The following is a 13,095-nucleotide window of genomic DNA, read 5'->3' as shown; positions in this document are numbered from 1 at the left end:
TATAGCTCGCAATTGCAAGTTTGGGCTATATATCGCAATTCTGACTTTATAACTCGCAATTGCAAGTTTATACATCGCAATTCTGACCTTTATCACAATTGTAAGTTTATACATCGCAAGTCTGACTTTATAGCTCGCAATTGCAAGTTTAGGCTATATATCGCAATTCTGACTTTATAAATCGCAATTGCAAGTTTATATATCGCAATTCTGACTTTTATCGCAATTGCAAGTTTATACATTGCAAATCTGACTTTATAGCTCGCAATTACAAGTTTAGGCTATATATTGCAATTCTGACTTTATAACTCACAATTGCAAGTTTATATATTGCAATTCTGACTTTATAGCTCGCAATTGCAAGTTTAGGCTATATATCGCAATTCTGACTTTATAACTCGCAATTGGAAGTTTTGGCTATATATCGCAATTCTGACTTTATAACTCGCAATTGCACGTTTAGGCTATACATCGCAATTCTGACTTTATAACTCGCATTTGCAAGTTTATACATTGCAATTCTGACCTTTATCACAATTGTAAGTTTATACATCGCAAGTCTGACTTTATAGCTCGCAATTGCAAGCTTAGGCTATATATCGCAAGTCTGACTTTATAGCTCGCAATTGCACGTTTAGGCTATATATCGCAATTCTGACTTTATAATTCGCAATTGCAAGTTTATACATCGCAATTCTGACCTTTATCACAATTGTAAGTTTATACATCGCAAGTCTGGCTTTATAGCTCGCAATTGCAAGCTTAGGCTATATATCGCAATTCTGACTTTATAGCTCGCAATTGCAAGTTTAGGCTATATATCGCAATTCTGACTTTTATCGCAATTGCAAGTTTATACATCACAATTCTGACTTTATAGCTTGCAATTTCAAGTTTAGGCTATATATCGCAAATTCTGACTTTATAACTTGCAATTGCAAGTTTATACATCGCAATTCTGACCTTTTCTCGCAATTCTGACTTTATAACTCACAATTAAAAGTTTAGGCTTTAAATCGCAATTCTGACTTTATAGCTCGCAATTGCAAGTTTAGGCTATATATCGCAATTCTGACTTTATAACTCACAATTGGAAGTTTATACATCGCAATTCTGACCTTTATCACAATTATAAGTTTATACATCGCAAGTCTGACTTTATAGCTCACAATTGCAAGTTTAGGCTATTTATCGCAATTCTGACTTTATAACTCGCAATTGGAAGTTTAGGCTATATATCGCAATTCTGACTTTATAACTCGCAATTGCAAGTTTAGGCTATATATTGCAATTCTGACTTTATAACTCGCAATTGCAAGTTTATTCATCGCAATTCTGACCTTTTCTTGCAATTCTGACTTTATAACTCGCAATTGCAAGTTTAGGCTATATATCGCAATTCTGACTTTATAGCTCACAATTGCAAGTTTAGGCTATATATTGCAATTCTGACTTTATAGCTCACAATTGCAAGTTTAGGCTATATATCACAATTCTGACTTTATAGCTCGCAATTGCTAGTTTTGGCTATATATCGCAATTCTGACTTTATAACTCGCAATTGCAAGTTTAGGCTATATATCACAATTTACTCGCAATTGCAAGTTTATATATCGTAATTCTGACTTTTATCACAATTGTAAGTTTATACATCGCAATTCTGACCTTTTTTCGCAATTCTGACTTTATAACTCAAAATTGCAAGTTTAGGCTATATATCGCAATTCTGACTTTATAGCTCGCAATTGCAAGTTTTAGGCTATATATCGCAATTCTGACTTTATAGCTCGCAATCGCAAGTTTAGGCTATATATCGCAATTCTGACTTTATAGCTCACAATTGCAAGTTTAGGCTATATATCGCAATTCTGACTTTATAGCTTGCAATCGCAAGTTTAGGCTATATATTGCAATTCTGACTTTATAACTCGCAATTGCAAGTTTAGGCTATATATCAAAATTTACTCGCAATTGCAAGTTTATATATCGCAATTCTGACTTTTATCACAATTGTAAGTTTATACATCGCAATTCTGACTTTATAGCTCGCAATTGCAAGTTTAGGCTATATATCACAATTCTGACTTTATAACTCGCAATTGCAAGTTTAGGCTATACATCGCAATTCTGACTTTATAACTCGCAATTGAAGTTTAGGCTATATATCACAATTCTGACTTTATAGCTCACAATTGCAAGTTTAGGCTATATATTGCAATTCTGACTTTATAACTCGCAATTGCAAGTTTAGGCTATATATCACAATTTACTCCCAATTGCAAGTTTATATATCGTAATTCTGACTTTTATCACAATTGTAAGTTTATACTTCGCAATTCTGACCTTTTCTCGCAATTCTGACTTTATAACTCGAAATTGCAAGTTTAGGCTATATATCGCAATTCTGACTTTATAGCTCGCAATTGCAAGTTTAGGCCATATATCGCAATTCTGACTTCATAGCTCGCAATCGCAAGTTTAGGCTATATATCGCAATTCTGACTTTATAGCTCACAATTGCAAGTTTAGGCTATATATTGCAATTCTGACTTTATAGCTCACAATTGCAAGTTTAGGCTATATATCGCAATTCTGACTTTATAGCTCGCAATCGCAAGTTTAGGCTATATATCGCAATTTACTTGCAATTGCAAGTTTATATATCGCAATTCTGACTTTTATCACAATTGTAAGTTTATACATCGCAATTCTAACTTTGTAGCTCGCAATTGCAAGTTTAGGCTATATATCGCAATTCTGACTTTATAACTCGCAATTGGAAGTTTTGGCTATATATCACAATTCTGACTTTATAACTTGCAATTGCAAGTTTAGGCTATACATCGCAATTCTGACTTTATAACTGACCTTTATCACAATTGTAAGTTTATACATTGCAAGTCTGACTTTATAGCTCGCAATTGCAAGTTTAGGCTATATATTGCAATTCTGAGTTTATAACTCGCAATTGCAAGTTTATACATCGCAATTCTGACCTTTTCTCGCAATTCTGACTTTAGATCTCGCAATTGCAAGTTTAGGCTATATATCACAATTCTGACTTTATAACTCGCAATTTCAATTTTAGGCTATATATTGCAATTCTGACTTTATAACTCGCAATTGCAAGTTTAGGCTATATATCGCAATTTACTCGCAATTGCAAGTTTATACATCGCAATTCTGACCTTTTCTCGCAATTCTGACTTCATAACTCGCAATTGCAAGTTTAGGCTATATATCGCAATTCTGACTTTATAGCTCGCAATTGCAAGTTTAGGCGATATATATCGCAATTCTGACTTTATAGCTCGCAATCGCAAGTTTAGGCTATATATTGCAATTCTGACTTTATAACTCGCAATTGCAAGTTTATATATCGCAGTTCTGACTTTTATCACAATTGTAAGTTTATACATTGCAATTCTGACCTTTTCTCGCAATTCTGACTTCATAACTCGCAATTGCAAGTTTAGGCTATATATCGCAATTCTGACTTTATAGCTCGCAATCGCAAGTTTAGGCTATATATTGCAATTCTGACTTTATAACTCGCAATTGCAAGTTTAGGCTATATATCGCAATTCTGACTTTATAACTCGCAATTGCAAGTTTAGGCTATATATCGCAATTCTGACTTTATAACTCGCAATTGCAAGTTTAGGCTATATATCGCAATTCTGACTTTATAACTCGCAATTGGAAGTTTATACATCGCAATTCTGACTTTTTCTCGAAATTCTGACTTTATAACTCACAATTTTAATTTTATATATCGTAATTCTGACGTAATTCTGACTAAAAAGTCGCAATGCCTTTTTTATTTTTCATTCTATGGCGGAGACAAGCTTCCTTCATTTTGAGATTTGGGGCTTTTTAGCTGTCCATAAAGTGTTCAGACAAGTGGACAGAAAACATCCAAAATACACCTTTAAGTGTATCTTTTATAGCACTTAATCTATTTGCGTCTCTAGATTTCAATTACACAGCATATCTTTAAAGGCCATTTTCTCAAAATAAGTTTTTCTCCCGCACTGAGTCAGAAATCTCTACTTCAGCAGCATTCACATACACCAATATTTACAGTATTATTCCTACCTATATTCTGAAGGTTTTTACAGAGGATTTGTTCATATATAATTTATTTTAGAATAATAAAGATTTTTATTTAAAAACAATTGTGAAAATGTATCTTGCTGTTGACAGTATTTTCTGATTTATGGAGTGATAAAAAGAGATTTCCAAAATCCCCTCTGTAAACACCTTTGACTAATAGGTCAAAAAAATGAAACAAGAATTTTGAACCTGGCTTTATTCTTTTGTTCTAGACATTTATGCAAATTCACCGATATGAAAATTTTGGTCGATACTGATAACCGATAATTCTTTATATTTGAAAGCTGATAACCGATATATTGGCCGATAAATCCTAATCCAAATTTTTATATCATTTTTGAGAGCCTGATTACAAAAACAAAAGTCTCACCATTAAAAGCCATGTCCAGACCACACAATTATAATGTTCACAACAGCCTATATGACAGACTTGTGCTGCACATAATGCACTTTTTTCAAGTGATTCCAATCATATTTCAAGAAATTCAAAACCATCGTGGCAGTGCGTATCTGAAGTGTCTCAGCTGAAGGAAATAATCCATTATTTAATGGCTTTTAAAATATCGGCCAAATTCTCTTATCGGGCGGTAACAATAACATTTAAAATATATTGTGCATGCCTACTGGGGTGTCTTGCCTTAAGAAGTCATTGGTTTTACAGATAGGCTGTAAAAGTTTATTCATATGTCATATGTAGGTACTGATGCAGTGGTTTGGATTATTTTGCATAGGGTGTATTACAGTAACATTTGTTGTTTTTGCACACACTTATTTCAGACCAATAAATGAGATCTCAATCACATGACGACACAGCCGTCTTATCAACATAGTCTTGATTGTGTCCCAAATGATCCTACATTATAGTTTTCTTTTGAAATACAAAATAACACAGAAAGAAAAACAAACTCGTGATGGAGTCTGTTGTGAAGAAGAAGTGAAGGAGAGTCACATGTCACAGAGGGGATAAAAATAGCTGCGGTCTCTGTTCATATTGTCCACACTTAACCTCATATAAACTCACGACGAGGACAGCAGTGTGAACAGCTGCAGACAGTGAACTATTATCTTGGTAAACAAGAAGCCAAGTCACTCTGGTTAGACTTGTTACGTTTCCTCTTGTTACATCTCAGTCCAAGGGAGATGTCCTCGAGCGTTTAGATGGCATAGCCGAAACTAAAGAATGCACTTTTATCAGCAATTTTAAATATGTGCAGATAATCAAAACAACCTGAAGTTATTTTGTGTTCATAAGTTGTTGGAATTCATATCTGCTCAGGTCACTTATGAAACATTGAATGGTTGAACCCTCAGATATCCGCTTCATTCAGTCCGTCAAAGGTGTTTTAATTACATCAATCAACAAACAAGCTTACAGGTTCAATTTAAAATGTTAACATTCATTTTAAAACACTTCTGAAAATATGGTCTCTATTCTTCAGGGGTTAAAAATGGTACACTACAGTGTCATATTTAGTACTTCAATCACAGGGAGAAAAGACATGGAAACAAGAACATGGATTTCTCTGTGAGGTGGTGTATGAAAATACATTTTGTGGAAATTTGCTAGCTTTTGACAATTTTCAGGTGAAGGAGAGCTTTTTGGGAGCAGAAAGTAATCCTAATCTCTCTCTCCCCTATCAAAATATATATATATATATATATATATATTTTTTTTTTGTTTTGTTTATTTAATTTCTTTTCGCTTATCATGGCATACAGGAAAGTTGGGGTATGGGATTGGGGTGTGACGGGACAGATTTTAATCTACAGGTTCTCCAGATAAATAATCTTAATCTAACTAATGTAATCCATAGATTGAAAGCAATACAAAAAAACTCATACAGTCATATTTGATAACCAGACTCAATGCCGCACAAGTCTCCTTACACCTGAACTAAACAATTAGGCAATGTTTTTTTTAACTTGACATTTTAGTATATGTCCTAATTTAACCCTAATATGCTGACATACTGAAAAACGTATATTTGTTTGAACGCAAGTCTTGTGTTTCTTGATACACCGCTGAATGAGAAACAGAATCTACCAGACACAGAGTGAGAACAGACATTGAAAGAAGAAATACACTTTAAATAAACCTTGAATAGAAGTCAATCCAGGGAAATTCAGTTTTTCAACGTGTATTATTTCTCTTCCCTGAATTTAATTTTTTCAAGGAAGCATAGGTCAAAGATGATTCAGCAGATAAAGAGACTAAGTCATGATGTTTCTGTTGAAGTCATATGACAGTCTCCTCTTAGCATTTGCAGCCAACTGCTGGTTGGACGTTGGGAGATTTGGAGAAAATCTGGCACTGGTCTTCCGTCGAACTGTCACACATTCCTGAGGGAGAAAAGGATGATTATGTGGTTATAATATTGAAAATATACACGTTTATGGTAAATATACTACAATATACTGCACATATACCAACACCAAGCCCTATTTATGGTAAATGCACTGTATATAAATATAATATTTGCATTTTTTTATTATTCATTACAGCAAACTCACAGAGCTGGGACGTTCCAAATGCAGTGACTGGAGGAGAAGTTTACAGGACAGAGACTCCGCCCTCTTATATTTCACACCAATCATCCGGTCCAGATCCTGGAGGCCATCAAGTAAGCTCTGTTCCCTTTGGGGGAAGCAAAATGATTAACCCGGAATTTTATAGCATGTAACAAGAAAAACAAATACCATTATTTTACGTGAAATCATCAAAGAAAGATTTGTTTTTACATTTTCAGGCATCTCAAGAGGATGAAATAGAGAATTTCATGCAAAACAGTCAGGCCTTTGTTTTTTATCTGATGCAATGCAGTAGTATCTTGTATGACCACAAGGTGGCAATAGATGATTAATTTATGTCAGGGCTTTTCAATCTGTTCCTCACCAGCACTGCACATTTCGGATGTTTTTCTTACCCTTTTCTTAAAAATCTCTAAAAGTAACTATTATAAATTTATAAATAATAAAAGGCATAATTAGTTCAGCCCAACTACAAATAATGCAACATACTTGTGCGCTCCTATATTGCTGTTCTCAGCTGGTCCTTGCAGAAGCTGCTTTAGTGTAGGAATGTATTCAGGATCACAGGCAGACTTGTCAGAGGGAAAGGCCTCTAGAAAGACATTTGACTAGACACACAAACAGTAAAGATTACAAATCATCAAAGAATCAACAGTTTTGAACAGGTTTTAATTAACATGTATAAGCTTGAAACAACATTCTTGAATTTTAAGATATATTAGTATGATACTAAAATCATAAACAAGCCTTTAATTAATGTTTGAATTAGTATCTCATGGCTCTTTAGAAAATATAGCATATTTCTGGTCAAATCTTTGCGTATAATGACTGCTAAACTATTCGATTTCTTTCTTATATCGTATGGTATCTTTCATTTCACATACTGTTATAATAAAAAAAAAAGAGTAATTTATTTAATAGTCTAGTAATCATTTATTTAGTCTATTAAGTGGGATAATGTACATTTATTAGGTCAGGATGTTTGGGAGCCCAACACAAAGGGGCTGGCGCAGGGATGACTTCTAATTTGTCAGTGGTTCTATACATTTTCCTATAGGGTTTTTCAATGTATGAGTAAAATGAGGTCTGTGCGGTAAACATAACTTGACGATACTTTAACGTTTTGTTCTACAATGTAAACTGCTCACACCCACACCCCAAACGTTCTAATCTAGTTACTTATTCCTTTATTTAATTAAAAATATCAGCTTCAGAAATAGCGTTTTCGATATGGATGAGTGTCATTTACATTGTAGAGTAAAAAGCATAAGTGTCGTCAAGTTATGTTTACCACAGACCTCATTTTTCTCATAAATTGAAAAACCCTATTGGAAAACCCCATAGGAAAACCTAGCGAATTAGTCTTACGGGTTTTGACGTCATCCTTGCACCACTACATACTTCTGCTGCCTTCACGTACTATCGAAATTATCGTTATTACGAATTTCCTAGTTAAAAGTGGCCATGAACGCCTTCTCAAGACGTATTTACCACTGGGAAGCTCGGAAATAATTTTGATACCCGAGTTGGATGGGGCATAACCTTTAAAGGCACACTTAAGTGCCTTGAAACACGCAGCATTATTCAATGTGTTGACGTAATTTCCACTGAAACAGGAAGACAGGGTGGGACATATCGAACAGCTCCTCCCATTTTTTTAAAATAGCCAATAGCGTTTAGTTTATATCATAGGTCAAGGTCAGCCAGAGCTGTTGAGCTCATTAAAGCCGCAGTTTCCTCCTAATCTCTTTTTCCTCCATATCGTTTTAAAATATGCAGAATTCAAAAGGGTCTGATATGTTTTGTGGTCTGCACTGGCTCACACATATGATCCGCTCTGTGCTATCGTGTCTCTGGACCGGAGCTGTGTCATTCGCCCCAATGGAAAGCATATGTACACTGTCAGAATCATTCCTTATCCCCTATATAGTGCACTATGTGTCATTCACCATGTGGAAAATAGTGAATGTGCGAACAAGTGACCGATTTCAGCCGTAGCTTCAGTGTCTATTTATTATGTAGGGGGCGGGACACTTTAGATTGTAGAGAGCATTTGATTGGACAGAAAATCTGATGAGAAGCTGAAGTGCAGAGTGATCTCATCAAAATCATTGATCCATATTGGCGAAGGTGAGAGACTGTAAGTTTTGAATGCTTATATCTTCTAAATGCAAATTCTGTTGTCGTTTCGGAGCACATTAGCTTACAGATAACAGTAGAATATCCTAGAATATTTATACTAAAACCAAAAAACTTCAATTTTGATTTCATGGGGACTTTAAACAAGGTGGAGGGGAGAACGATTGCTTCTGTGACTGGTATTCTTCATTGTTTTTTTCCACAACAGTCACATCGCCTTGTCTTGTCATTAAAGCATATTTACCTATATGAATAATCAATTAAAGCATATTGTATGTTTTATACACAGCGAAAATAGCCTGTATTTGACTGAAATTTCAGAAGCTGCGGTGAATGTTTATATGGTTGTCAATGAATGGGACACAAAATATAATTTTGGCTCTAATATGATATTTCCAATAAATAGGCCAGATTAAACCTGGTGTCCTCCATGATTCCTGTTCTTTCTGACAACAAACCACTTGAATGCGATGAGCTCGTAATCACCACTTCAAAAGTGGGACATTTCCGATAACATGTGAAGGCAGCATTAGTTAAAAAAAATTTCAATGTCTTTAATACTTGAAAATAATCTGAGAACATAATTATTGTAACAGAGTATAAATCTTTACCACATTAAGGAGAGGAGAGAGGGAAAGGTTTGGCTTTTCGGTTGAAGGCCACCACTGGCCATCAGGCACTGTCTTCTGCTCCACAGTCTCCTGGCTGAAGGCGATCCATGTGCTCTCCGACTGCTGGAATGACTGGTCTGCCGTCCAATCAGATGCCCAGGATGCGGGTTCATTTGCATCAGTGGGACTTGTGCATCCCTCTGAGAGGAGATAAGGGTTCATGTAAGTCTTTAGAGTTTCATTTTCCTGAATCTCATACAAAATCTCTTAGCAAGACCAGTAGGCATTATGATAATGCAAAGAGCTTCTGCTAACTGCGGTGGAAAGGTTTCACAAAGTCCGCACCATGACATGTGCAATAACTGACAGGCAGTGAAAGTGTTTACTCATACTTCAGTTCTCCATTTTTGTACACTCTTTGAACAAAGTGTATATTTAGTTATTTTTAGACCATTGTTGAAAGGTACAACATAGGCTCATTTGGGAAAATGTGCCTCTAGTTCCAACATGCAGTTTCCAGGTGAAATTACCAGCAGTGAAACACCAACAACTTTTAATCCATTTCACACAAATTATGATTACAGGGGCAGATCATTGGTTAATAAAGACTTTTCACGCGGTTCTAGCATGTTATGACCTAAAAACACTTAACATAGAGATCAGGATTTGTAAACTAATACATTGCGGTGTTTGCATCACATCACCAGCTCCATATGTTTGGCTTTTCTGACATTGTAAACTTTCTTTGTTGCTCACCTGGCATTGCACTTGTGATGTGGAGCGTTCGGGTTTGAGTCCCGTAAAACACACGTCATGATAAAAGAACTCAAAAACTTCTAGAAGTAATCTAAAATGGCATGGTTGCTTCAGAAACTGCATTTTTATCTCATGTTTGCTTGTGTTAACAGTATTGGTTAGGGCTTAATGCAGGTGGTTTTTGAAATGGTATATGTTATTTTCAAATGCGATTAACCTTAAAGGGTTAGTTCACCCAAAAGTGATAATGATATCCCATAATTTACTCGCCCTCAAGCCATCCTAGGTATATGACTTTCTTCGTTCAGCAAAACACATCTTCATAATGGGTGTGAATGGTACTTTAGATTTTGAAGCCCAAAAAAGCACATCCATCATAAAAGTAATCCATACGGCTCCAGGGTGTTAATAAAGGCCCTCTAAAGCGAAGCAATGCTTTTTTTGGGTCAGAGGTCACTCTTCCGTTGGAACTAGACTCACGTACGGCAGTTACCTGAAGCCAGTGATTATAGTTTATAAAGTTATAAATATGGATATTTTTCTAACAAAAACACATTGCTTCGCTTCAGAAGGCCTTTATTGACATCCTGGAGCCGCATGGGTTACTTTTATGATGGATGGATACACTTCAAAATCAAAGTTCCTATTCACTCCCATTTATAAAGCTTGAAAGAGCCAGGATATGTTTTCACATAACTCTGATTGTGTTCGTCTGAAAGAAGAATGTCATATACAGCTAGGATGACTTGAGGGTGAGTAAATCATGGGCTAATCTTCATTTTTGGGTGAACTATCCCTTTAAGCATGAACCTTTTAGCAGCACTCACTGCTGTGATACGCACAAAAGGCAATGTAATAACTCACATTATTCCAATGAGATATGTTAAATGGCTTCCACAAATAACTTACTTGCCATATAAAAGATTTACTTGCATGACCTAATTTAAAAAATAAAAAGTAGGTTAAACCTGCTTATGTTGACCTGAATCACCTGGTTTCCCCCTTTTTAGAGAGCAGGATTAATCCTGTGGATTATGATTACACAGTGGCTGCCAAATTTTTAAAGCCCATAAGATTGTTAAGTGGAAAAGTATTTGGTTTTGACCAAGAATTATGGGCAGAAGACATAGTGGATGAATAAATAATGCTGTGTTTGTCCTCTATTTTGCCTTTGGCATTGGCCTCCCCTCTTGTCCCAATGGCCTTGTGTTTGCATGTCTCTTTAATGCTGCCTCCTGCCATACAACCCTCTACACACACCCTCTACTCGCCAGACTGATATACTATTTTATTTATATTAGTGCTGTCAAATCGATTAATTGCGATTAACCGCATCCAAAATAAAGGTTTGTGTTTACATAATATACGTGTGTGTACTGTGTATAATTATCATGTGTATGTAAATACACACACATACATGTATATATTTAAGAAATATATTTTATATTTAAAATATGTATATTTATAAATTATATAAATATATATATATACACACATGCAAATATTTCTTAAATATATACGTGTGTGTATTCAAATATACATAATTATACACAGTACACACACTTATATAATGTAAACAAACTTTTATATTTCATGATTATTCGTTTGACAGCCCTAATATATATATATATATATATATATAGCTTATTTGATATTTTAATTGAACTTAGGACTAGTGGTGTTGCTTAAGATATTGTTGGTCATTCAGTGTTTCTGTAAAAAATAATAATAGTAATAGATAATAGTAATTATTAATAAGATAATAAGACTACTACTAATAACAATATACAACGCACTAGTAAGGATTGATAAGCTGCTGGGTTCATGAATATTAATCACGTTGTCTGCGCTCTGCTCGAACTGATTTGCTGAAATCAAAACAGTGAAGTTAATAGATGAGCACCAGCCAATGAGATTGCCGTTTGCGCATTAGTCCCGCCCACTACCTGAGAAACCAGCATATCTTTTGCTTATCGTTGTTTTGAGAGGAAAATACAACAAAGGCTCTCCCTATTTGCGTGTGTGTGTGAGAAACACAGTGCTCTCAGCAAAGCGATGGTGAGTTGTGCGCCTTCAGTTTACAGGTACGCTGCGCATCCGTTGAGCTGAACTGAAATGGACAGATCGCTTGACGGAGTGTTCAGCAGGTGAAATGATATCTATGCTAAACTTATTCTAAGCCTCTAACACACACACTGGTGAGTAAAATCGAAGCATTTATTAGCCAATGGCTAATGATAGATATTATTTAGTCGCCCAGAGTGAAGATTTACTTGCATATGCGAGTGATTTACTCGCATTGTAGAGGGTTGCCATAGGCTGGTACACAGCAACAGGGGGAGTGACGGGATGAGGGGGTAGGAATTCCAAGCAGGGCTTTAAATAATTAATATCTTCACATGAGGTTGGGTGAAGCGAGGGGGTCTGCAGGAATCCAGGTCAAACCAGACAGACTATTTAGTACTGTAACACAGGGACTGCATGTTTATCTGAGCACTCAAACCCAAACAAAGCCAGGTTCCTGCTCCAGAAGAGAACTTACAGTACCTTCCGTCTTAAGTGACTACTACTTTCAAGACAGTTTACTTACCACAGTTGTAATCCTCTCCCGCATCGGACTGTTGGACTTCACCGAACCTGTGCATCCACTGCTCCCCACCTGCCTGCATGAAAGCCCCAAACTCATCCTCCTCCTCCTCCTCTTCCTCCTCGCCCACATCAAGAGACCCCTCGTCAGCGGCCACCGTGTCCCAGTCGTCAACTCTCGCCGGCTCTGATAGCAACTCTGAGTTCACCAGAGGCAGCAAGTCTCCACCTCTAGCCCCCACCTCCCCATTGCTTAATGCTGGGATGGCTGTTGCTATGGCTGCAGTGGTGGTAGGGGCAGGATTAGGCTGGGAGTGAATAGTGGTTACAGTTATATTGGTTGTTGGTGTGCTAAAGC

The 13,095-nt window shown here is 36.0% G+C and overlaps 1 protein-coding gene across 2 annotated transcripts in view; it reads right to left on the bottom strand.

The window, feature by feature from the left end:
* Nucleotides 1–5,816: 5,816 nt before the first annotated feature.
* LOC307131290 (uncharacterized protein) overlaps nt 5,817–13,095 on the bottom strand; it is an 11,467-nt gene continuing 4,188 nt past the window's right edge. For both annotated transcript variants that reach the window (XM_079824854.1, XM_079824853.1), the window contains exons 2-6: nt 12,742–13,095; nt 9,396–9,595; nt 7,135–7,253; nt 6,628–6,751; nt 5,817–6,456 (exon numbers count right to left, since the gene is read on the bottom strand). The exon at nt 12,742–13,095 is cut by the window's right edge. In XM_079824854.1, coding sequence (XP_079680980.1) covers nt 6,328–6,456; nt 6,628–6,751; nt 7,135–7,253; nt 9,396–9,595; nt 12,742–13,095 — 926 coding nt within the window. In that variant the 3' untranslated portion in view covers nt 5,817–6,327. The remainder of the gene's footprint in view (nt 6,457–6,627; nt 6,752–7,134; nt 7,254–9,395; nt 9,596–12,741) is intronic.

This window comes from Gobio gobio (assembly GCF_949357685.1).
Source record: "Gobio gobio genome assembly, chromosome: 9".
Lineage (NCBI taxonomy): Eukaryota > Metazoa > Chordata > Actinopteri > Cypriniformes > Gobionidae > Gobio > Gobio gobio.
The sequence above is the reverse complement of the archived record's forward strand: the minus strand, read 5'-3'. Positions and strand labels throughout refer to the sequence as shown.